The following is a 27,625-nucleotide window of genomic DNA, read 5'->3' as shown; positions in this document are numbered from 1 at the left end:
AACATCAACCTTAAGAAGTGGTTAGTATGAATGTAACTGTCCTTACCACTCACTGGCCCAAATTAGCAGCCTCTTGACTGGTCTTTCGTTAGCTATGTTAATATATGATCAGTTTAAGTGAGAAAAATGACACAGACCTTTTCAGCGGAAGATTAAGGCTGTTCTGTCTTCTTGGCAAAACAAAAAATTGACACTAGGTAACAGTAGGCCTGTTAACCCTTCTTATAGAAGCAAATGTTTTTGTTAAGTTTTCCTACTGTCCATGTACAAATGAATACAGCTCTTTCAAAGTCCTCATCAGTGTTAAACACTGTTATTGTACATGTCAGGTTATGTTTATGTCTCGTTTGTTGCATATCTGTATTTTCCTGTATGTTGTCTTGATATGTTAGTCTATAATCCTTCACTGTGGAATATTAATATGTGGACACCAAGTTATCTCTAATCATCTTTTAGTGATAATGGTTTGATAAGCTTTTTTCCATGTTGTCTTGACTACTCTATTCTAATTATACTTTAAATCATCTCAGTGTGAAAGAAATCCTTCAAAATAATATCTTAAACATCAGCAAAGACTGTTCTTTCCCCTAAAGAAATAGATATCATACTGATTTGACTGCCAGCATAATTTAGAAGGCACCAGTAATGCAATGAGATATTAGCATTTGGCTGTATATTACAACTTTAGCGTTTGGCTGTATACTACAACTTTGTCTGTATAAGGACCAAATAAGGATGCTATGTATTGTTTTGCCAAATACAGCAAAAAAGTATGAACTTAGTTATATGGTTCTCTCTTTTTTGGACACAACACCTCTGAATGTGAAACAGTCCCTTCATATTTAGCCATTCCACCAATATTTCTGGGTTTGTGATACTAGAGCTAGATCAGACAGGCATCCTAAAAATGACCCTGCTTGCCATTAGGTGTTAATGCACCTCTAAATTACTTGGATGTTCTTGGGAGATTGTAGATGCCCCAAATAAAATGTCTTTTGGAAATCTGCTTTATGATCTGAGATCAGATATTATCTCACAGTTATTTTTATACCTACTCATCTTAAGCAGTATTTCTTGTAATAGAAAATCTTGTTCTGCAGAGCCACATTGAATATTATTGTAGGAATTTTGTTTGACTGAGCCAGAGATTCCTTAATCTCATTATTTAGACATGAGCTTTTTTTGAATGCATTTTTTAATTCCTACATTAAAAACAGAAAACACATGGCCATCTTTCTGATGATATTAGATATTTCACAAATAGTGCCCCAATTCAGCTCCTGTTGGAATCAACAGGAGACCTTTGATTACATTCTATATGCCAAATTTAATCCCTTTTAATCATTTGAAGGGGTTTAAAAATACATGAATTCCCATTGATTCTCTATCCAGGCATTTCTAGTTGATTTTCCTAGACAGATTGCTACAGAATTTGGGATGAGCAGAAAATAGTCTCTCTAATTTTTTGTAAGAATGACACTCATGGTATTCAACAAATATGATGATTCAATTAGATCAACAAAAGTAAGCAGAAATACAACATTTTCTAAAGGTTTTTTAATATCTGTGTATATATATTTTGAATGTATGTAAGGACTATATACATAAGCTAAGGAGTCATATTTGATTTACTGATAGACAGGTAACTAAGGAAAAGCTCATCGCTGCAACCATTGACTGCGCAGAGGTATAAATTCCAGTTACATCAACTTCTTGCAGCTATTACTCTTCCTGTTGTCTGCTACTGAGTGGTGGGTATATAGTAAGTTTTAGGCATGGAGGTGCCAGATGCAGTATTAAATTTAATTGTGCTGGGGTTTGGCTGACTTTTAAGTAGACCTTGATAAAAGATTTGACCTGCAAAATGTTTTAAATAATAGGACATAATGAAGCCAATTTTGTCTTAATAACATCATTGTGTTTCAAGAAGGCTTAGCACCTTCATAATTATTTTGCTTGTATTCTTTAAAGTGTATGTTTATGCAAGTCCACAGAAGAGCATAGATAAGCATCATTAGTGGAATTGATATAAAACTTTAGCTGCAGCTGGAGTGACACTGGAATGTGTTCAGCTTGTATACAAAATGTGAATCAAACTGTGCTACACTTCTCTTGTTAAAAGAAAATGGTAACCTAAACTATTAGCATGCCAGTTAGTACCAGACATTCTAAATATTTCCCATAAATCCTTTTATAATGAAGTAAAATATATGAAGCTCAGTGTCTGTAGTATGAGCAGATCTGCAGTCTACATTTATATGAAGTATACATAAGAATGTAGATACAGGATGTATACATTTTGTGTTCTCTGAAACTTGCACTGACATCTCTAAGCTATTAGCATTGTTACGAGATCCTAAGCATGATGGTACACATAACATACTGGGTATGCTACCTTTAAGATTAACTATGTAGTGTCTTCAAGAATTTAGTTTATTTGACAAATCAACCTTACAGTAAAACTGTGATTCAAGTATGGCAAATACAAGTTTCACTTCAGTTCTCCATGAGCAAGAATATTTAAATTAACACTTACTTTTCTCATGCAGGGAGTACTGAATTAGTTCTCATGAAATGTTATCTCCCTTCCTGTCTGATGAACACAAATGCTTGGCAATCAGAACTGTGAGTCAAAGATAAAGTAAGATTTCTCATCCTAGCCTGGTTTATTTAAATTACGAGCTAAAGAGGGGAATGTGAATCTTGAAGAGATCATTTTATACCTAATGAAGCAGTTTTAACAGCCAATGAGATCTACCTTTAGCTATTTAAATAGCTGCAAGAATGTTAAAAATTAATATGTTCATAAGAATTCTCAGCAGGATATCTTTTTTTAAGTAAACTTTTCTCATCTCTGCTGCTTTCCCAAGTTAAGGCTTAATAATCCATTAATTTAAGATTTCTGAAACTTTCTTTTCTCAGGTATCCAAAGAATTTGATAAGGAAGGTCCAACTATAGTTAAATACTCTGTGTAGTTCATTCAGATACTTTTTAATCTGTGCTGGCGTATGGAAAAGGTGTGAAAATACTTGGCAAGTCTGTCGAATTTGCTCTTGTGTGGGTGTACTGGGGGTGGAGGAAGAGTAGGATTCTCTCACTAGATTATGTGCACGAATTCTATTGTCAACACATTTTCAAGATGCAGATGACACCTGCAAAGAGGAAAGAGATACATGCAAAAAGGAGTGTGAGTACGCCATTGGTGACTTGTTTTCATGGAATTATTGACCAAACAATATCTGCTCCCTGGGGATGGGTATGACATTCTGCATGATGAATATTTTTTGCTCCAGCACGCACCACTTAAGAGTTCATTAATCCTCAGAACCTGTTGAAAATGGAAGTCCGTAGCTAATATCCAACATGATAGCGCTTTGGGGCCCTGTGTCTTGTGACATTAATGTTCTGATTCTGCCCAAAAAAGCCACTGAGGCTGCTGTGTGGTCCTGTGTTTGTACACCCTGCATTACAACCTTTGCCTTTGAATTGTGTCTGGCTGAAGTCTCGGGGAAAGACCTGGCAAGTGTCTGCTCCCTGCATACCTTTGAAGGGTAAATGATAACTGCTGTACTGTATTCCTGACTGTTTCTAATTTTACTGGCTGATTTGCCCTGCTTTGCTGTCAGCATGTCTATAGACTGAACTGTACATAAAATAAAAATAGAAATTGTGTTTCCATTTCACCTTTTTTTCTGGGCTGGGCTGTGGTGCGTATTGATTACAGTTAAAAATTTAAGTTTAGAAAGCACTAGAAGAACTAGACAATACACAGAGCATCAGCATTTCAGCTTAGTAAACTTGTAATTGCCTGACTCTTTCAGGGCACCTTGTGATTCAAAAAAATCTTTGAGTGACACTGTCCACAGAATAAGTAATGTGAATGTTAACTTTTTTTTTTTTTTTTTTTTTTTTTTTTTTTTTTTTTAATAATAGTAGCTGACTGATGGCTGATTGACCTTCCCTCTTCCTTTTTTTGGAGCATACCCTGCTTTTGCAGTGAGTTAATTGGAGAATATTACTGCTTCTTGCGCCTGCTCAGTTTCCACTGAAAACCTGTATACATGACATAGTTTGCAGGTCAAAGCTTTCATATATGAAAGAAGTCAAAGCACAGACACTGAACCTAACTACCTTCATTTTACAAGCAGAAGAGTGGCATGTTTTAAGCCTGGTCCAAGTACTCTGGCCTGATTCTTCCCCTGGGACTCGGAAGACGTGGGAGTTACTGTAGCCACCATAGTCTAAAAATACAACTGAGGCAAGGTTCATAAGTTGAAGCAACCTTATTTATTGACCAGCTGCTACAGCTGGGAAATCTATTTACCTCTCTTTATGAAACTTGCCTCACAGTGTTTAGACACCATTAAATCAGGCAGCTCTTGCTGGTTCTCCACTGAAACTAAACACCCCAGCACTGCCTTCTGCTTCTTGTCCGTTGCTCCTTAAGCGGAAAAGAAAATTAAGAAAACAAAAAACTGAGTCTCCATATAATAGCTAGGCAATAGTGTTATTGCTGGGGATGAATTCAATTCTTAAATTTAAAACAAAGCACAGTGTAATTTCATTCGTACTAGAACATATACTTATCAATTACAACAGAGACTTTGTGGCTTGATAAACCAAAGAGATTTGACATCCCATGGTGATATAATTACTATATGCATTATGAATCTGTGGGAAAATAAAGAAGGCAATGACAGTACCATTTGTCTAATTTCCATAGGGAAAAATATCTGTAGCATCTGTTTCAGTTTGCGGAGGGGGGGAAAGGGGAGAGAAAATCTGACTTTTGTTACAGTCGTTGCCTGACATCAGGCTAAACTGCACAGGAAAGTAAGATAATCTCCTTCGTAATGTACCTTTGAATAAACCCTAATTCTGACAGGAAGGAGGTGAGGGGAAAAAAAGCTTAGCATTATTATTTTAGAACTACATTTTAAAATTCAAAATACCTAATGTAAGTGAATAGTGGCTAGGTTAGTGATTGATTTTTAGACAGAATCTTGTAGTCCAAGATGAACTTTATTCTGCAACCTCAGGTAATTAAAATTCAGTGAGGTTGCTGTCAATTGTGTTTTCTCTATTTGTTTAATAATGTACATATCTAGACAGCCACAGTTAGATTTGGAAGTTCAGATCCTTGTTGGAGTCTTCTTTCAGTGTCTGGACAGATTCAAAAAGATTCAAATTGCCTTTGCAACATTCTGTCTTACTATTTTTCTTTCAGTTACTTCCTTGATTATAGGGAAAATATGGTCAATAAAGTGATAAAACCTTGAATTATTTTCAGCCTTGCAGTTTGATTACCATTTAAAATGAGAATTTCTTTATGACCAAAAAGTTCAAAGTTTGTCTTTTCCCTTTTAGCATTGCCTCATGGCAGCATCCTAAGAGAGTAAGACTTTGTTGGCGTATATGAGAGATGTGTCAATAATAATTCTATTTGCAGAAACCCTGCTTGGGTAGAAAATGTTGACATCCAGACTGAATAGTAGTGATAATTTTGTGGGGTGTTTTTTTATTTTTTTTTTATTTATTTTTTTTTTTTTTTTTGTAGATTACAGTTTTATGGTCTTTCTTGTAAGATTATCCCAGTGAAATATTAGACTCATTATTCTGTTTTCTTTCCATTGTTTTTTTGGTTTTGTTTTACAGTCCCCTGATTATACTTGACTCTTAAGAAAAGCTTTAGAGAATGCCCTGTATTTGCAGCGTGAATTACAATTGTGCCAGTGTGTACAACAATTACATTACAAGTATTTCCTCAGCCATTTGATAAAGACTCAAATTTAAAAAAATTACCAGTGCAATTACAATTATATATAATTACGCTATATTCAATTTAGTTTATCGCTAACCTCCTCCTGCTACAATGTGTTCATTGTTGAAGAATGAAATTTTAGCTGACTGTTGGAAGTAAACATGGATTTTTTTCTATCCTTTATGCGTATTTTCTTAAATGAAGAGGGTTCATCAGCATGCTTTCTCACCAGAAAATAATGCAGTTTAGCTGGTTCACCTTCAGTACCAGCCTCCCAGATGAAGGCTTTTATTTTTCTGATATGGAATTTCCGTGCTCTGTCAGGCTTAGAGAGACTGCTCCTAACCATGTTGCTGTCTTCAGTATAGATTATTTATACCTAGGCAAGCACAGTTAATCTGTGTTTATGTAGTAATGTAGAAATGTATGGCTGTTGGATTTTTTTCTTTTCTTTCTTTTTCTTTTTTTTGCTAACCAAGAAATTGCCTAAAGATAAAATAAATAAAGATAAAATTGGCAGATACATTTTCAGAAATGCATGAAGTCTTTCAGAATGTTGACTCAGGACCTTGTTTCTCCAGGGAAGACAGTGGCCTTTATTTAGCAAAGATACTAGTTGTGAACTAATCAGTACGTATCAAAACACCAGAGGAGGTAGTCACAGGTAAAATACGCTAGCTTGTGTCGTCTCGAACAAGTGTAAACGGATCTTCTGTTCTCAGGAACTGTAACTTCACCGTCTTGTTTTGGAAGGATGCGTCACCCCAGTATAAAACGAGAAGGAGAGCATGCGGTATTGAAAAGAAAGGGCTGCTTATTTGGGCTCTTACGAATGAAGAAATGCTCTGTAGCATCTCTTCCTTGTCACTGTGACCTGAAAATGCTCCTTTGATACTAACAAGAGCCTGTTACCAGGTCACGTGCTACTCACACGTTGCGTGGTTTTGCTGACAAAACAGAGGGTAGGTATGGTGCAGTCTGTGTGGAAGCATTGCCGTTTATAAATAGTGCCTTTTTTTTTTCCTTACATTGCCTTCCAATAGTCTCTTGCTATTATAAAGGAATCCTCATGTGTTAAAGAGTCAGGTTAATTGTGCTCAGTGGAGACCCTCGGTTTGCTTGCTTTCTCTACTTGTGTTAGGGAATTCTTGTTATATTCCAGTTACAATCCTGTTTTCAGACAATCTTTCTTTGCAGTTTTGTGTCTTATATATAAGTAACATTGATTATTTGTAGTTCTTTCTTCATTATGTAGTCTGCTAATGTATTTTCGACTTCATGGAGGAGTAATAGCCTTTAAATAGAGGAAGTGCCTAGGATTCGAGAAATCTGGATCACCTTTCTTTTTGAAGTTCCATAACCTTTTTAATTCATAAGCTTTTGGGATAAGTATCTTTGCTATTTAAAAAAAGAGAGGTTTTGGAAAGTGACTTTATTTGCTGCCTGATGCCAAACTCTGCAGTCCAGCTTTGATATCAGGTGGGGCACAGTAATTCTTCCCAGCATCTGAAAAGAGAGCCTGTAATATCTCAAACTGGGAGTCCCAACTTGTTTCCTTTCAAGCTTCAGCTCACCTTCATAAAACAGAACAGCAGTAATTGTCTGCCATATGTGGGCATTGCGAAAAGATCAGTAAGAGCTGCACTACATATGTTTTTAATAGTGATTTAAGAAAGCATGCGGACGAAGATAATAAATGTATAGTTGTATTTAGGTTAACATATACTGCTTGTATTTGATTATAGTCTCTTTATGGGAATATCTATTTTAGGATAAAAGGTGTTATTTTAGAGCCTTTTAACCAGCGTTAGCAGCTCTGCGCTGACTCACTGGGCATAGTAGCACATAATAGCTGGTTGAAATGAATTGTTTGGCTCGCTTAGTTTTGAATGTGTTCCTGAGCAAGTGCTTGTGAGTACTTCTTTGGAAAATATCCAGTTTAATCCAGATAAACACTGAGCATGTGTACCTCACAGGTTTGTCGGAAAGAAATTTGAAATGACTTTAGTGATGCTTCTCCACATCGATGGACAGTAGGTGGGGATTTAGCTTGTTCGTAAAGTAAGCCGTGCCATGCATTTGTCTTTACGCAGGGAAGGGAGGCAAGATGACTCCTTTAATAGTAATCAAAACCTTGGTTTATGATTTTTTAAAAATTAGAAATAGTAGCTTCAATCTTTCGGGAGGAAATACTGCAAGCAAAGCCACCATAGCCACCAGGGCAGCTGTTGAGACCAAAGGAGGGTGGCAGATCTGAAGGACAGAGAATTGGCATGTAGGCACGGATACTTCCCAGGGACTTCCCACAGTGGGAATTCTTCCACAGTAGTTTATTTAGTGATACGTATACCTGCTAGTCTGTCTAGGTTGAAAATCCCTTAAGCACCACCCCTCTGGGTTGACGTTGTTGCTGTAGACAGAAGAAAGACAGCACTGGGCTCTTGCTCAGTCTACCTGCACAAACTCGTTCTGTGGTTAAAACTACCTGCTACCACAGGGAAACAGAAAGAGAAACAGTTGCAAATTTTAATTACAGTCCTTGATAAATTTGCTTATGGAGCTACGCACTGCTAGCAGAGATGTCATTACATTAGAACAATTCAAAAGCACTATGGGTCGCCTTTAAATTAGTATCTAAACTCTCCAGGCCTGGGACTCAGTTGCTTCTTTAAGTTCAGTCTTTACTCTGCATCAATATTTTCTTCATTCCATTCAAAAACTTGTTATAATGTGCTGATGATGGAAGATATCTTAAAAAATTGTAGTTCTTTTCGTATAGCTTAAGATTTTCCAAGCTTTCTGTGGTGATGGATGTGCCAATATCAGATGTTTTACCTCTTGAAAATCTTCCACTTCCCTCACTAATGTATTCTGTTTTTCTCAAAGGAGCCTTTGAAATGGCCCCAATGAATTCAAACAGCAGAATTTTAATAGATGATATGATAGCTAATTGAACAAAAACATTAGTCAAATTCTGTTAAATATATCATCTACAGAACTGAAATCTAATAGCACATACAGCTTTTAAAACTTCAGTAAATGCAAAACTGTATTAGGTAAAATGTTCTTGACAGCTTATTATCAATTATATTCTTTCTCCAGGAAAATAATACAAAATATGCTAAAAAGAGCTAGTTTGCTAGGCTAAAATAATACCCTGGAATCTAGAGAATGTGCTTGTTACGAGAACTCTAAACTACCAGTTATTTTAATAGGTCATGACTGAAAAGAGAGCACATATCGTTTTTTTTTATATTTCAGGCATAACAACTAGATATTAATAAGATTTATTTACAGGTTTATACTGGGGTGCTGGTGTCTTAGAATTTCTGTAAGAACAGCAGAACTCGATGAAAGATTGTGTATTTCATATCTCAGTTGAGCTCTAGGTTGTATTAGTACTTGGGTTGTTTTCAGAAGAACTGTGGAGAGCTGTACTTTTTATTCAGAGGATAGAATTGAGTCCCAAAAGCACGTCTGAGTATAGGAGGATGGAATTAGAACACATTAATAAACCATAATTAGCATATAATGTGTGCACAGAATGCTGTCGCATAATGAAAATGTAAAGTAGAATTAACTGATTTTGTTGTATAATTTTGGATTTAAATAGAAACTTTAAGCATGTCACAACTTGAAAACAACAGCCCAAACTGAAATTATTTTTACATATAGTTGTACGATTTCACATGGACTAGACCATGCTTGCATCTTGGCTAGACTAGCCTTTGCATTAAAACTTACTGCTTTTAACCATTTTAACTACAAAAAATAATTAATGTATTCATTGTTGTTTCCCTCCATGCCTCCTATTTTCGTTGTAAACGCTTGCTGCAGGCAGTTATCTGTGTTCAGTTGTCACGGGCAACACATGTAAAACTCCCCCTTGCCATTCGGATCGGTGCAGTTGCTGGCGAAAGCCCTGTGCTCCGGTGAAGCACAGCGCTTCGGGCAGACCTGCACGGGCAGCGCAGGATAAGGCCTAAGGCCTGCAGCCGGCATCACAGGCACGCAAAGGAAATGCAGTGGGGATCCCGGAGAGCAAGAAATTCTTAAGAACTGTGTGTAAGGTGAAAAGAAAATGGATTTAGTGGCTACAAAAGAAAAAAGCCAAACCTGAGCAGCTAAGGCTTACCTTAAAATACCTTGAGGATCCCCCCCCCCCAGTTACTATCTCGTTCTTTTTTCAAGATCTTAGGATTCAACATTTTGTATGCGTGTGTATACAAATTGAAAAGGATGATATCTCTTTGGGATTTATATGAGAAAGAACAAAACCATTTTTTTTTCCTTATTTGGTTAAGCTGCCCTATTAATGTCAATTTTTAATTTTATCCTTTGGATTTCTCATTAGCTTTACGACATGTCTAGGTTATTTAATTATTATATTTCAGCTCATAGATGACATACGATTTAAGAGCTTTTGCTGGGCTCTAGCAACTTTTCGCTGTGTTTTGCCTGAAGCTACTTTTGTGTAAAATAATCTTGCCATAGTTAACATTCAGGATATTCTGCAGAGCATCTTAAGAAGACTTAAATGCTAAATAACTGTCACATAGCAAGTCTTAGTATTATTGCACTAAATTACATTGCAAGCAGTGTGATAAACAACATCATAATACTTTGACACATTCGTCATTAATTATAACTGAAATCTAATCTCAGCTGGATTTTTTTCAGTAATTGTAGCCAGTAAGGCAAACATTTACATATATGGGGAAAGGAGGGCGAGGGAAGAAGCCTTGAAAAGCCTAGCTGATATATCAAAATACTGAACGACCTGACAAGTCTTGTTAGGTTTTATTTGGAGCTTTTTACATATATTAAGGGATTGAAATATCTGAAATACATGTGGAATTTATTATGAGAATAATTGTTTTGAAGGCAAAACTTTACAGTGATCTAATAGTTGTATCCTTTTAAAGTGACATGTAAGACTTCCATATAAAATCACAGGCTTCTACCTCTGATGCAGAAGACTAGTACTGAACTAAATTTAAAATGATAGGTTCCTCTTGCTACCAAAATCCTGGATGGCTGATATTTAAGGCATTGTACTTCATATACTTAATATATATGTACTATGCTTCCTGTATTTTCATAAGAAACGTATACAGAGTGTTCGTGAACGGCGACTCTATCTACCTTTTCTCTCCAAATTCACATTGATTTTCCACAGGGGAACTTTATGATACGGAAGATCAAGTTCCCATTCTGTCAATGGAAGCTACTTATTGTTACTGGGAAATTAGAGTGTCTGGAGGCCGAATGGTGAGTGGTACCACTGTGTGCTGATTAAGTTGGCTTCCCTAGCAGAGCACAATCACGCTGTGATACAGCTTTGTGGTACCCTGTGGGCTGAGTTGGAACCTATGTAAACCCAGTGAATTGTGAGTTCTCTTTTTACTTTGTTTGCTACCTTTCCCTAAGTCTGTGTTTCTACAAAGTACTTTATTAGCTATGTAGCATTAAGCTGTACACAAATCCCATTGTACATTCCTGTATGTATTATTGTAAATTCCCTCTATGCAGAGCTAACCACTTTCTGCCGTACTTAGGTCTCTCCAGTGGTTAGCAAGTCAGAAGAGACACTGCCGTTTTTGGAGCAAGCTCATGTGGTTGTTTTGTGAGATATTTCTTTCCATACTAGACATCTTTGCTGCTTTTTATTTTACAACCCTTGGTTATTTGGCTGCATGTCCCTGAATTATCAATGTACTGTATCTGAAACATCAAAGAAGTGGAAAAGCAAGGGTTGTGATTTCAGCCCCTGTTGGTCTTAAGTTGGTAAATCAACTGAGAAAATTCTTTTCAGGTGAACGTTTTACAGATGACATGCATGTTTTTCTGTCGTGGGATGTGTAATTCTTTCTTGCTCTTACGCACTATCATGTTGCCATTTTGTCTTACCATTATAGTCTCAGTAGCATTTCTAAAACTCAATATATTCCCAACCACAAGGATTATACACTCATTGAGAGCTGAATTCTGAAAATGCATTTATCAGTGAGAGAGAACAGATGACTTAGTGTTTTGGTACATGTTGAGGTTTTTAGATGAGTATTCTTTATTAACATGTCACTATCCAATTTTCTTTCTTGACAGCTTTTTTGTGTCTGTTATGCTTAAGACAGGGAGAATTTCTATACCTTTAGATGAAGAAAAGCATTCATGGGGGTGGGTATGTTCATTTTGATCATGTTAACACCATTTTATAAAATTGTACATCTGTCAAAATCACCTTTTACTTCCATGACAATCAATCTAAATAGAGTCATCTTTCTGTTCCCCTCCACTACCACCAGAGACCCTCAGTACTGAAAGCGTTTGGAACGAGTCAATAAATTCTGCTGTCAGGCTGGCAGAACATACTTGCAAAATTAGAACAAAAAGCTGTTAGGAAGTGTATTTCCTTTGCTCTAGCCTCAGCCGTCAGTGACTCTATACAACTGATCTTGTGCGTTCGTCACTGTGACGCAGTGCCACCTTAACTGGGAGTCACCTGGGACAGCCTCGCTCGGAAGACAGTCATCGGAAGGGATGACGCTGTGATTTTCAGCTGTTCTGAACTTAGGTACTTCTGCATTTGGGTAATTTTCTTATGCAGTTTCATAAAGTGAGAGAAGCTGCTATTTTGGCATTTACGTTTCTTGGATCGTTACGAGGGGCAAGAACTTTCTGGGTCACTTAATCGACCTGTTTGCTGTCAAAGACATCCCCACTATATAAGCTTCTGTATATTGAGCCTGTATGTCAAATTAGGGGGAGACGTCCTCGTTTGGTTGGGAGGGGAAGAGCATATGTTGTTGCTGTTTTGTTCCTCCTGCTCCTGCTGTAAAGCTGTTTTATAATCATATTGTGCTGATAGACACAAACTTTTGATTTGCAGTCTGAAATATCTTGTGGTCAATTATATCCATTTCTGTGTGTTTTGTCCTATAGCTTAAATAAGTCTTTTTCCTCCCTCGTAATTATCCACCTCTTCTGTTTCTAGAAATACCAATTGTGATCTTGCTTAGCGTTGAGTTTCCATACTAAATGAACCAAATGCTTTTGCAAGCTGAACCTTCCTTTTCTCTGATAATCATAGAGAGTATTCTGCAGAAAGTCTTATTAGACCTTCATTAATGATGTTAGTATTTTTCTATCTGGAAATACAAAGATCTTTTTCTGACTGTCATGCTGGTGGCTGATCTGATGAGATAATACATCTGTTGGTGCAGGTGATAATCCTTCAGTTTAGAGCAGAAATTAATGTGTGTAGTGCCTTAGTGCATAACAGTGCATAACATTATTTTACTTACTGTACTTACTCTACATTATAACGTTATACATTTCATCTTGTCTCCATTTTTAGAGTTTTCAAAATCACCTAGCTCTCACTGCATGTAACACTCTATTGCAAATGTCCAGATTTCATTTCACCAGCATGTTGTGTCTTCCCGTGGCTGTCTTTTATGATAGGATCATTATTAAGAGTACCGAGTGAGCTACTTGTCCCAAAACCAGTCCTTGAGGAGGAACTAAGCAGACAACCTTTCTCAGGCTTGGTAGTTTGCCTTTCAGCATGATGTCTTAACCCACTGTAGTATCCTTTGTTCTCCAGAGTTTCCTGTGGTGGTACTAGAGGTAATGTTTTGCTGAAGTTCTAATAGTAAGTATAGTTCTTCTGGTTTATATTGCCTAGAAAAATAAGCAGGCAATCTGTCTGGGCCTGATTTACCATTGGCACAGTTCGTGGGGCTTTGTAACCTGCTTTTATTTATTCATTTAATTGCCCTTTCATTCACAACTTGTTTTCAAGTTTTACACTATGCAGAGGTCAAACTAACAGATGTGTTGTTGCCTGGCTCACTTTGTTTTACTTTCTTCAATAGAAGTATTGTGCTCCCTGTTTTCCATTCCTGATTTGACAAATTTGTTTACTGACCTGTGTTATTGGACTTGGGAGATTTTTGTGCCAATTTCTTACTGTTCTGGGATGTTGTTTGTCTGACCCTGTGTTCAAATGCATTAAAACCTTTGAAGTTAGTTTCCACACCAGTTACAATAACTTCAATTTTCGCATACTCTGCACACTTTCAGCCATGAATCACCTTGTCCTGACCTATGTTTTTCATTAAACTCCTTGTTAAAAACTGAAGCCAAGCATTCATTTGTTTTTCAGGCTCTTTTTTCTGCTCCTACCTCTTTGCTCATTGAATATCAACTGTTTTCCTTCTCTTATTATGTATATTCCGTATTTCATTATATATGATTTAATTTCATTACTTATTTATGTATTAAGATGTATTATTTATATTTTCCTTTTTATTTTTATATAAAGAACAGCTGTTCGATATTTGCTCTGTTAAGGTCTAACACAGCTTGCCTCTTGGGAATTCTCATTTTATGCCTAAGTTTTCTGCATTATCAACAGTAGCTTCCTTGGCTTTGCAGTACTTTTTCTGATTTCATGTCAGCTTTTATAAATAGTGCTAAACTCTCTCTCTCAGTGCAGGTTGTTACTGGAGGCTTTCTCTAAAAGTTCATTTTCTCTCTTTTTTCATCTTCTAGGATGCAAATTCCATATATTTTTTGAACCTCAGCTTCAAATAATTCTAGGTCTCCTCCTGTGTATCTGTGTCTTTAGTCCATTTCTCTTGGCTAGTTCATTTCATTAATTTCTCTATTTACCTCTTTTGCATTGAAAACCTCCTTTGGGGTTACTTATCTAGCTGTGTGGTGTCAACTTTTAATCTCTCTGACCAGGGATTCCATCATGTGCTGTACAACTATTTAAAAAACCCAATTCTCAGATAGCTTCATTTGTAGCTGGTTTTGTTTGTTGTTTGCTCTGATATTAAGCAGTAATTGGACCCAGCCATTTTTGTTATGTTACGTTAAATGAGTTATTTGCAATAAGTTAAGGTAGTATGTGTTTCTATGAGAGTAATAGAAAAATATCTGTTAGTATCCAAAGATGATTGTAACAGTAGCTGCATGGCCTGTAGTGCTGCTTCTTTTGAATATCTCACCCCCAAAATTTTAACTCAGACCAGTTCTGATTTCTTCATTGACACATCCCCTCTATTTTTGTGTTTGCGTCAGTATGTGCTTTCTCGTTACTGTTTTTTGCCATATATTGGTGTAAAGCATCCTACATGGGCTGTAATCCCATGATTGAAACCCTCTAGGACTATTTCTGATTATTTTCCTTGTCTATGCAGATCCAAGACATCCATGAAAGCTAGAGCACCTACCTTTGCTTGTAGCAGCAGGACATGTTCTTCCCGGGGTCTCCATTGCTTCCTCCCATTGATAGAGGAGAGGTAGTTGCGTGGAAAGGACTTCTGGCATTCTGGGCCAGCTGCAGACCTCTAAAAACAGTGACAAATTACAAGTACTTGCTAATTCAGCATTGCTGTTTTACAATTCTGTAACTCCTTAAATCTCCTAAATTCCAAACCCATCCTAACAAATTAGTCAGACTAGGTAAAATTATTACTGCTTCGGCTTGTCTGTCCTCCTCTGTTGAGTGAGACTGCTACTGTTGAGTGAGGTGTTAGAGGAGAGCTGTGAATTATACTAGTACTGAGGTCCTGAAGTGGAAAGGTAGCTTTGTAGGTTTGCAGTAAAACAGCTGACTGCCACGATGACACTAGTTTGGAGTAGTGTATCTCACTGCCATTTTTTTTCCTTCAAGCATAAGAGTGGGGCAGAAAGGATATATTTTTTCTTCGTGGAAGTCTGTCAGCTGTACCTTCTGTGCCTGAAAGATTCCTTTAAATGCCTTCGTAGGTGAGGTATTCCTTGTATTTGTTGCTTTTTACTCTACTTCGGCAGTTTTACTGTTATCACTGAGGTCTCAACGTACAAACTATTTAATCAGACCTTATTCTGAATCTAAGCAGTTTAGTAAGCAGTAACTTAATAATGCTGATCCCATCAAACTGCTAACTTTTCTGGATATGTAAAAGGTGTTGTTTGTATATATACCTATCATGGATTAAATTTAACTTAGCTGCTTAGCACTTACTGGGTTTTATAATTAGCATAAGCCACTAACTACAGATGTTTCCACATCTGTGGACATTCACATCAGAAGAAAAAGACAGCAACAAACACTGTTAACATTATATTCTTGCTGACGGCTATTAAATAATCAGCACATACGAGAAAGCTTCTGAATATGGCATACACTTAATATTCATTCCAGTTTATTATTTCCAGTTATTATTTCTTACTCTTTATCTAAAGACTGAGTCAATGATGAGTGGAAGGACATTAAGATGTGCATTCTCCCACAAAGACAGCTGCTGTGTTGGCATGAAGTTTAGGATCCAGCTGGCCTGGTGCTACATTCAGAGCTTCCTTGATTTGCAGTGGCAGATTTGGACCTGACAGTTTGCTACAGTACTTTTAACAAGACCTGGCATCTAGGGAGATTCAGTGCAGTCTTGAGCCACAGTGAAGTCAGAATTTGCAAGAATCATTCATGTCCTGTTTATCTTTTCAACTAGAAAAAATAAAACAGGCAGAGCTAGCAGAAGATGATAAAAGTCCCCATTTCTTACTTTTTCAAAAAAAATTCCTTCTATTAAAATTTTGCATTTCTATTGAGAAACCTTACTCCCCGCTCCTCCGTTTTCTTTGGGATGTTGCTTTTAGGAGCACAGTTGAGCCTATACCTTACTGATGGTACCTGTATTTCAAATTCATTAAGTTAGAATTCAGATTGCCATGAGGGAAGAGCAGATCTGTCCCAATTTGTGACTCAGCATGGAGTGGTTTAACACAACTGGTTTAATAGTGTAGATCTATTTTCAGAAATCTGGGTGTTCACAGCTCCCAGTGGATTCTACTAATGTTGAGTATACAGCCCCCCTTAAAATGTGGTCCTGAGTGAGTTTTTATTGTTAGAGAAAGAAGCTTCTTGGATGAGATCAGAGAACTCTCTTCACCCTCGAACTGAGAAAATAAAGTGCTCAGAAGAGTTACTGAGTTAGTTCGCTTCTATTTGTGGTAGAAGTAAGGCTTGTGCATTGCAGTAGCCCCTACTTTGAAGCTTAAGCTGAGCCCACACAATAGAAAGAACTCGTAGGGATTTTTCTGTATTATCTAAGGATAAGTTACTACTAGCATTATCCCATGTCATTGATCTGAGTCTACCTCACTGTTGCACCCGATTAAACAGAAATAATTTTACGTGTGGATTTTAAGAATAAATTAATGTTCAAGTAGAGCCTTTTTTTTGCTTGCCTAATTTTAAATTGATTTGTCTTTGCAGTTCATTAGAAGGTTATGCTTTATCCCCAGACGCACCTGTTTAAGAATGAGAGATTGCACCTCAGTCTTCATGAGGAAATAAACAAATCTGTTTGTACTCAATATGGACAAATGATTACAGCTGGTCAAATTATCGCCTATGAAAAATTAATTTCTACTATGTCTTTCATCCTTTTTTTAATCCTGGGGAGAAAATCAAAGAAAGGACTTTGAGTTTTTATTAATGATTCATTACTCATAATTGATCAGTGAACAGTTAATGCAAATGCGCTTTGCAAACTACTCCCGATTTGTCGTTATTGCTGGATATTACTTTCCCATGAGAAGTAGCAGTGTGAACATTTGAATTATTGATATTTAATCATGGGAGAATAATGCATATCAAATTTTAAATACTTGGATATAGAAATTATTTGCAGTGCACTTGCTCACACTGAATTGTACCTTACCGGAGTTCTTGTTGACATTAATAAGTTACTAGTTAAGATGAATGAGTAAATCGCAAGCTGATACTTGAAAGTATTATTCTTTGAGGCCAGTTAACCATAAAGTCTCATGTGCCTGAGGATTTATTTTAATGTTTAATGTACCTTAAGGAAAGATCCCTTTGTACAATGGAATTTTTAAAGAGAAAGTTTATTTTCTTTAGAATCATAGAATTGGTAAGGTTGGAAGGGACCTCTGGAGATCATCTAGTCCAACCTCTCTGCTCAGCAGGGTCACCTAGAGCGTGTTAGACACGTGTAGCATCAAGGCAGGCCTTGAAGGTCTCCACAGAAGGAGACTCTACAACCTCTCTGGGCAACCTGGTCCAGTGCTCCATCACTCTCACAGGGAAGAAATTCCTCCTCACGTTCAGGCAGAACTTCCCATGGTTCAGTTTGTGCCCATTGCCTCTTGTCCTGTCACACAGCACTCCTGAAAAGAGTTTGTCCCCGTCCCCTTGACACCCTCCCTTCAAGGTACTTGTACACATTGATAAGATCCCCCCTCAGCCTTCTCTTCCCCAGGCTGAAGAGGCCCAGCTCTCGCAGCCATTCCTCATAGGGCAGATGCTTCAGCCCTTTGATCATCTTTGTAGCCCTATGCTGGACTCTCTGCAGTTGCTCCATGTCTCTCTTGTATTGGGGAGCCCAGAACTGGACACAGCACTTGAGATGAGGCCTCCCCAGGGCTGAGGAGAGGGGCAGGATCACCTCCCTCCACCTGCTGGCAACACTCTTCCTAAGGCACCCCAGGAGACCATTTGCCTTCCTGACCACAAGGGCACATTGCTGGCTCATGGTCAACTTGTCATCCACCAGCACTCCGAGATCTTTCTCTGCAGAGCTGCTCTCCAGCAGGTCCGCCCCCAGCTTGTCTTGGTGCCTAGGGTTATTTCTCCCTAGGTGCAGGACCCTTGCACGTGCCCTTGTTGAACCTCATGAGGTTTTTCTCCGCATTCTTCTTTACTGCTCAACGCAAAGAAACTGTATTGGCCTGCTTTGTGAAGTTGGGAGGGAACTTTTGACTGATGGCAAATGCCGTACAAGGATTTTTATGACTAGTGGGTCGTCTAGTGACAGGAAAAAGGGAGTAGGTTTTAAGCTTCTGTGAACATGGAGAGTCCATGTAAGACCTAGGATGCATGTATGTTATCCCCAGATGTGGATTAATCCTTGTTACGTGATTTAAATGCTGACAAATACAGCTCTTGTTTAAATAATTTATTTTAAGAAGTTTGTTGTAAACTATCAACTGTAAAAGTGGTATTTGTAGGAGAAATCTAATTCTATTAAAAGTTTGCATCCAGAGGAGACTAATTATGATGCATAGCTGTCAGACAGATCTCTGTGGAACTGATAACCTATAAAACTAGAATGTCATTTGAGCAACATAATCCAAGACTGCTAATATTTTTGTACAAAAGGGAAGATTTTTTTCTAGCTATAGATGGTGAGCAAAGTTACCAATTGGACATTCACTGAATTGCACATAAGGGAGAAACACACAGTGATATTTGAGAAATAAAAATGGATTGATTTATTCATTCAATTTTCTGCTCCACAAATGGTAGTTGTTCAGGCACTGGCTAGGCACTCTGGTTTAATTGTGTAAGAAGCAGTCATTGCTCATGAACATGTAATGTGCCTCTAACAGCAGTAAAAATGAGTTGCTGAAGTGGTGAGAGTAGGTGCCTGTCTTAGAAATCTGTAATTTATTTCTGCCCTTCAAGCATTTACATTCTTGGCTTATTGGAGCACACTCCTGTGCAGACAATATACAAAAGTTGAATTACTAGAGAAGCATAGTTTAATGGCAGCATCCATGTCCATTACAACAGGCTATCTCCTAATTTTATTTCATTTACTTCAGTGGCATCCACTATGTGATACAGAGATATTCACCCTGGAGGGAGCTTGTACCTGAGGTTAGTGGTCCATGGACCAGATCCTCCTTTTACCAGGAGAGGATCAAAAAGCCAATATGTAAACACTTGGTCTTGCATGATGTGATCGTAAAACTTGGCCCTTGCTGTTGACACATACTGGGTTTCACAGAGTTCAGAAAGTGTCTAATAGGGACAACTGGCAAGTTGCTAGGAACAAACTCATCGTCTGCAGAGAGACAAAGCCAGACCAAGTGGATCGTGGTCTGTTAAGACACTGTTAAGGTGTCTCATAACTTTGTCTCAGTGGGAGCTGATGGATGTGCTGAAGAGCAGAATGAGACCCTAAAGGTTTAATACATCAGTAATGATGTGTTTTAAGTTGAAGAAAAGCAAAACAAATGCAGCTCCTTTCGCAAATCTTGGGTTTTGATATGGGAGAGCAGTGAGACCAATTAAGCACCCTTTCCCTGCTAATATCAGAGATGGCAATTACTAGCCTAAGAACATGGATGTGACTGGTAACAGTCTGTTCCCACAGTCTTAAATTCTACACTGTAAATTTATGATGCTATTGTAATTCCAGCAAATGTCAATTTAGAATAAACAATTGAATTTCTATAAAACGTAAAAATAACTTCTACCAAGACAGTTGTTTCATATGGAGGCGATATGAAATATCTCTAAGAGGTGAAAAATAGGATCTGAATGAGCTACTTTTAAATGTATATGAAGAACCTCTCTGTATTGTTGTACTTTTTAATTGGATGAAAATAAATGAATTGAAAAGATGAAAGGAACTTGTGTAGCATCTCACTTCAAAGGGCAGCTCTACTCTTGAGGAGTGTTTAGAAAAAAGAAAAGAAAAGCAGCTTATGTGAGAAATCTATTTTCTCTGTGGATTTGGTTTCACTTTTACCTGCTTTAGAAATTAAGGGACAACTTCTGCTTATTTGACCTAAATGGAGGCAGTACCCTGATGTAAAGGAGTGGAATCTGGCTCACAGTGAAGTTCCTTCTATATTTAAGTTGTGCTTTGTATTGACTCAGCAATGCTGTCAAACGAGCTGGAATAGATTTGACCTTGTGCATCAGTGGTGGAATTTTTATCAAAGTTTGAAATCTCTGGGCTGTGCTTTGGGCAGAGGAATTGCACATGCTCACTGGCTCTTTCTGGATTTACTTTACATGGGCAGATGGAATGACTAAAAACAATGGAGTTACTCTTCTGCGTGCTAACTAGGTCAGGCCTTCCAGCAAACAGGCAGTTGCTCCCACCCAAACTTGAGAAAAGATGTTCCTTGAATACTTTTCATATGTAGGATAGCTCACACTACACAAAATGTTTTACAATCTTAGCATTGTCTGACTGGTCTCAAGGAACGTTCTGAACTCCTGACTTAAGTCAGCCTATCCAGTTCTGGGGTAGTAATTTTGTGTTTGATCGATTTTTACTGATTTTTAAATCCTGTCTTTAAACATGAGTTATTCTTGTAGCCCTTAAGCATCTTATTTCCAATCACGTCTTGGATGTGACTTTTGTCATTGTATTTCCTTGTAAAGGTGACTGAGTTAAGAGGAGGAGGAATTTAGAACTACCTAAGGATGTCACAGTTTCCTTCCTCAATACAGTTTCCTTGACTGCTTTAGAAAATAACATTTGGATGCAGAAGCTTAGGAGTGAAGTGTTAAGATTCAAGGAAAGACTAGCCCTTTCCATCTCTAGGAAGATCCTAGAAGAGGGGCATCTCTCTGTAAACAGTTTCTCCTACTGACTTGGAAGAAAATTGTGCTTCTAGAAGCAGAGGTCTTGTGTGGCTTGGAAAAAGAAGAGCAGCTCCTTGACTTCATAATTCCTTGATAGAGTTAGGCAGGTGGCCCTGTTTTTGTTATGCCAAGAGCTGTTTAACCATTTTGCCAGGTAGCAGGTTGATGTGAAATACTTTCAGGTTTTCTAAACACAATTAGCTAAGCAATTGAGCTCATCCCAGCTGTGATTAAGCAGAATCAATTATAATAAGAAGTAGATAAGAGAGGTAAGCTTGTTGTGTCTTTAGTTGGTACTCTGCAGTATTATCCTTTGTAAGTCTCCTTTATACATCATCAGCTGTGGAGACTCTTTACTACTTCAGGAAATGACTGTAGGATCAGCATTCAAATGAACTTCATCCTAAACTCATTACTGTAGCACTGAAACTGCCATTGAGTGGAGAAACAATTTATTTGAGGCATCAGTTACATCAAACATAAAAGTAAGTGTTGAAGTAAATGTTTTGTGATGCAAGGAGCATGTTTACTCTCATTTCTAAAATATAGTTAAATATTCTGGGACAAAGTTCCCCATGTCCCAAAAGGGGAATAGCTACCCCTCATAGCATCATAGTTTGCCTTAGGACTAAGTGAAATTGCTACAGCAGTTTAGGCTTCATTTGCTAGTACCAGAATTTATAGATGATTCCTGTAAATTTCTCAGAGGATAAAGGATATTCAAATGCTTAGCTTCAAAAGCTCGAAATATGGGGGAGATTGCAGCTTAACCTGAAACTGCACTGAAACTAAGGTATTCAGTAAATCTGGAGAATATATGTGAGTTGAGTGTACTGGCAGAAATGTAAATATGCACAGTCTAGGAATAATGGCCTATTAGCACTGCCTTTATCAGACATGGAAAATAAAGTAATATACAAATAGAGTGGTGCATACAAACATAGAAAATGCTAGAGAGGAATGTTGCAGAAGTCCATATCTAAATTATAAAAGGAGACTTGCCCGTATCTTTGTTTGCAGGAGCTCAAGTTTGAGCAAGTATTTTTTATCATCATTTAACAATACTTTTATGGCTTCTCGTTCTTGTAGTGGAGCATTCAGCAGACACATTCTTATGATCAGAAAGAAGAAATAATGCAGATCTGACAAAACAATGCAGAGTATATATGCTGCTACATTAATTGTGCTATTCTGGAACATAATGTTTGACCAAATAACCCATAGTTCTGTTTGCTTTCTTTCTTCCTTTCTTTTTTCCCCCCTTTTTTTTTCTTCTGAAAAGGAAGAAATTCCTAAGTTCTGGACTATTTCAGTGAAAATCTTTCAGATCTTTGAACAGCATCATTGTTCATGCTTCTCTTGTATTGCTTAGCCATAGATGTATTGTAGTTGTCTGCTTAGTTGATAATCACATCTAATGAGCAAAAATCCAATTTTAATTTCCACTTTTACTGTAGGTAAGATTCTGCCTTTGAACATCTCTGCTGCCACCTTTGTTCCTCTTGTAAGTGCTTTTCTATTCTAATAATGATAAGGTTGTTGAGGGTTGTGCAGTCTTCTTGATGGGCTCAGTGCCAGTGTCTCTGCTCTGGTCTTTAATTCCCAGTATTTTATTTGCTTTCCTAGCTGTTGCCAGTAAATGGCCAGGGTAGATCAATTCGCCTTCGTGGTTCCTTTCTGTAATCTCTCCTCAGCAGCTGTGTGGGGCTACTGTGACATTTCTTGCAGTCTATGCGAATCTTTAATGCTTTTCTACAATTAATTCAAAAGCACTGCAAGCTTTTGCCTTCTCTTCTCCCTGTCCTCTCTAGCCCCAGTTTTCCTGGGTATTTGAATCCAATATTACTCCCTCAGGTGCTGGTCCACAGGTCTGTGTTGCCATTTCACATCATATGAAAATGTTCCTGGTATTAGATCTCTCTCAAATCACTAGTGTCCGCTTTAAATTTTACCACTGAAAACCGGGGAGTTTTCCTCTCTGAGGTTCAGGGTAAATGGCCTTGGCCTTTCAATATGGTTAGACAAGATGCAGAAAAACCTGATGAGGATTTTTTGGCCTGTGTTGTGTTGGACTATGCAAACCTAAATATCTCTTTTTGGACCATTCTTCCTTGTAGCAGTCCACTGCTTTTCTCTTCCTCTTTGGTTTGTAGTAATTTACTACTTCTTTCTGTCTTGTTTTATCTGAGCTGAATGTATAACCGTATATACAATACTCTTATATTATTCTTTTATGTGGGCCTTACTGAATATTTTTTTAAATTTTTATGTTATTCACCTGATTCCCGATCAGTATCACTTGTGTATTGTTTAAATTAGTTGATAACTATAGAAAAATGAAATAGTGAGAAAAATCACTGTTGAAGTGTGAGAGTTATTATAAAAATCTGTTAGGATTTATGTTATTAAAGAAAAAGTATTTGAAGCCTGACATTTTTTAACCTTTGAGCCATTTTACAATGCATGCTTAATTGCAACATCAGAAGCTTTTTTATATGCATTAAGAAAAATACATCCAGCAAAAAAGCTCCTCTATTTTCTCATGTTATTATGTGTGCATGTAAAACACTTTTGCCCAAGAGTGCCTCTGTGCTCTATGTTGTCAAGCTCTCTGTCAATGTGGAAATCATCAATTCTTTCTGAGGAAGATTCAAGGAATACCATCTGTATGTTCAGAATTTGATTTAAAACTTGAGCTGTTAGATTTCAGGTCATTTCAGGTGAGTTTGTACTTGTCATTAACTGTTACAGCTTTGGAGACAGTTTGCTCCTTCTTAGGGACTTGCTCTGCTCTCCATTTCAGCCCTCTGTGGCAGTGAGTTCAGTATGTTTGCACATTGTATTTGTTTCCTCTGTGAGTTTGGGCTTCATCAGCTCTCAGCATTATTCTGCATTTTCCTGGGTTGACAAGCAAGTTGAGTGGCCATTCCTTAAAATGCCTGCACATAAGGTGGTGCATGTGGTGGTGCATATGGTGGACTATGGTGCACATAGAGCCTAAGAAAAACATGTTTTGATGGCTGATATGGCTTTCCTTCACTTTTCTGCCCCCTTGAAATTCTCTTAGGCCCTATTTGGTGTTTCGTCAAACAGGTACTGCTAGTGGATACACATTTGTCCTGTTCTTGCGTAGTCATATTGTTATAGGTCAGTTATTTCCAGCAGGAACACACAGAGAGAGACTTGTTAGTGATCACCCTCACCACCTTTGGAGGGAGTCTGTGTCATCTAGCTTGTCTGTACTAGCTGTAATCACTATGGAGTGGGGCAAGTGTAAAATCTTCCCACCTGTCTCCTCACCTATCCTGACAACTTCTGACACAGGCAGCAGGTTACTTGGGATCTTATGGCATACAGGCACAAGACATAACTGTTACCCAAATCCAAAAACTCGCAAGTAGCCTGTGCAGGGGAAGATGTAACTTTCTGTATGCAAGCTAGGGTTCATATGAATATCTAGCTTTGATGTATATATTTTTACTTCAGAGGACACTATAAGACTGGAAGATGGATCCCTAAGGTAAGAGTTTCTGCTCTGCAAGTTAGTTTCACCAAATTTAAAATAGTTACTCTAAAAATAGATTTATTGTCTGTACCGTAGCTGCATGATTTGTTTACTGTGCTCATTTGTTCCATTCTTCAGGTTTGAAGACGGCACAGTCTCTTTTCTTGATATCATTGCTCTGAAACATGGATTTGATGTTCTGGAAAGACTCACAGGTCAGTTAATCTAACTTTAATACTAAACAGTGATATTCCAGATTTGTACTCAAGGCACAAGTCTAATCTTATTTCTTATGGCTATAGTTTTAACTTTCTGTCCCAGAGTGAAGATCAGAGTCTTCAGTGTAACTGGTTTATTTGAGTCTTGTGTATTGGATTATTCTAAGCTGCTTTGGAAAAAACAAAAATCCAGACTGCTCTCCCCGAATATGCATGCAAGGCTTGCGTATGTCAAGCACTTACAGTTTGTTTCACATTCACAAAGATGCAGTAGGAAAATAATAGTAGTAAGTAGCTGAGCTACATCCCATTGAGGCTTGAAGCAGTAAGAGTTCATGAGGACATCCTTGACCTCCTGCAGGAAAGCTCTTCTTTAGCATGGATTTAGAGAGGAGTCACAAAAAGAAGTTTAGAAGTTAGTCAGTAATCCAAGAGCATGACCTCAGGTCATCTCTTTTACCTAATCACCTGGGTAAAGAATTCATTTCAGTAGGTCATTTCCTTCACTGACATGATTTAGAACTAATCCAAGGAATGAATTCGTGCATTGTCTTATTTAGATTTTTTTTTGTGAATACTTACATGAGCCAAATATCTCTTCATATTTATATGACATTTGCTTTATAATGACAGTTGGCTTCACTGTTGCAGCTGCCTAAACCAGCTGTGTTTGGAAAAAAACCTTGCTTGTTCATTGAGAGACATATTGACTACAACAAAATGATAGTCCTGTCTTCCACGAAAGCAATTTCTGAATTTCTGCCCTCCACTCCTGTGTCCTAGGAAGTGGTAGAGCACCAGCACGTACCCCAGACAATAGTTTCAGCTTTTACTAATAATTGAGAGATATTCTGATTATTGTGAGATATATTCTGATTATTGTATTAATAATGTATTTCTGTTACACTTGTTCAGCTCTATGGAACATATAAAAATATGACTGTGGTTTATGGAATTGAAATTCCCCAGTCACACTAACTTTAGGAAATCAGTGCAAACCAGGAGAAGGCCTCTTTTGTAGTAGACTTCCCTAGGAAGATGATTTTCCTGACACATTTACTGTTGTGACTTCACATCCCCAAGGCAAGGACAAGTAGCCTGGGAGAGGCGACCCATACTTGTTAAACTGAGAGGGAGTCTCCTGACTTAGGAGCTCTTTTCGGGGGCTACCTCCCAGGTATATTTGAAGCCCCTAGCAAGGAGCTAAAGGTGCTGAAGTTCCCAGTATAACTGTGGGCTGGATCATAGTCTTCAAGCCAAAAGCTGTGTGTGAAGGGTGACACTAATGTGCCTTGTTAACTCTAGGGTACCCTGCAAGTTGTCTGGCTCAACATCCCAAACCCCCGTGCTGCTGGTAATGGCTGCAGTGAGTCAGGAATATCCACGAAAGGGACAAGGGATTCCACCAGCTAGGTAACCCTCGCACCATGGGGTATTCAGGAGGCTCAGTGTCCTGGCAGAGTGCTTGGACTACTGGTTTCAGGGTCAGGTGTATGCACAGTTAATATTTAAGGTCTGAACCTCGGTTCTTCAATTGACTCCAGTTTCCTATATTTAGGCATAAAGTGCCTCATGATCTGAAAGTGGTCTGAGTCAAAAGAGACGCTGTCTGTGTGTCCCTTTCAGGCTGGTATAATTTCTGGTTTATTGTTAGATTTGTTTCAAGAACTCTAGTTTCTTCTTCCTCTCAGAATAAGAACGTTGTGGGGAGAATTCTGTTAGCGTTGACTCACATGCATATGTTTTGTACATACAAGTTGACCATAAGCCAGCAATGTGTCCTTGTGGCCAAGAAGGCCAATGGTCTCCTGGGGTGCATTAGGAAGAGTGTTGCCAGCAGGTGGAGGGAGGTGATCCTGCCCCTCTCCTCAGCCCTGAGGAGGCCTCACTTGGAGTGCTGTGTCCAGTTCTGGGCTCCCCAATACAAGAGAGACATGGAGCTACTGGAGAGAGTCCAGCACAGGGCTACGAAGATGATCAGAGGGCTGGAGCATCTGCCCTATGAGGAATGGCTGCGAGAGCTGGGACTGTAGCCTAGAGAAGACAGAGAGGATCTGTCTATAAACACCTTAAGGGGAGGGTGTCAAGGGGACAAACTCTTTTCAGTTGTCCCATGTGACAGGACAAGAGGCAATGGGCAGAAATTGAAGCACAGGAAGTTATGCCTGACCGTGAGGGGGAATTGCTTCCCTGTGAGAGTGACGGAGCACTGGACCGAGTTGCCCAGAGAGGTTGTGGAGTCTCCTTCTCTGGAGATCTTCAAGGCCTGCCTGGATGCTACCCTGTCTAACATGCTCTAGGTGACCCTGCTTGAGCAGGGAGGTTGGACTAGATGATCTCCAGAGGTCCCTTCCAGCCTCACCCATTCTGCGTGATTCTGTGCCACTTGAGGCCTTGCTGTGTAGAAATCAATAGCAGAGTTTTCATTGACTTTGACAAGAGTCCGAGTACAAACAAATTTAACGATGTTTTGCTTTATGATGCTCTGCCTCATGGATAGGAAACGAGCCTTTAGTATACATTCTTGCAATATAAATGCTTCCAAGGAATGTGCAATCTTAAACAAATGATTTCCGTGATAACGAGAGCTTACTGCTTTGATTGAAGCCGTAGGAGCACTGGCGGGTACTTGACATAAAGAGACAGTTTATGGTAACATCCTTTCTATTGCACATCTCATCCGTTTTCTCATCTTACCACTTCTTGTGGTAGCTATTTCAGCCAAACAATTGACAAA

The 27,625-nt window shown here is 38.2% G+C and overlaps 1 protein-coding gene across 1 annotated transcript in view; it reads left to right on the top strand.

The window, feature by feature from the left end:
* The window catches only part of MOCOS (molybdenum cofactor sulfurase), a 214,358-nt gene that overhangs the window by 95,966 nt on the left and 90,767 nt on the right, over nt 1-27,625 (top strand). Inside the window, exon 5 of the mRNA XM_062567949.1 lies at nt 24,809-24,885. Within this exon, the coding sequence (XP_062423933.1) occupies nt 24,809-24,885 (77 nt within the window). The remainder of the gene's footprint in view (nt 1-24,808; nt 24,886-27,625) is intronic.

This window comes from Rhea pennata, chromosome 2 (genome assembly GCF_028389875.1).
Source record: "Rhea pennata isolate bPtePen1 chromosome 2, bPtePen1.pri, whole genome shotgun sequence".
Lineage (NCBI taxonomy): Eukaryota > Metazoa > Chordata > Aves > Rheiformes > Rheidae > Rhea > Rhea pennata.
The sequence above is the reverse complement of the archived record's forward strand: the minus strand, read 5'-3'. Positions and strand labels throughout refer to the sequence as shown.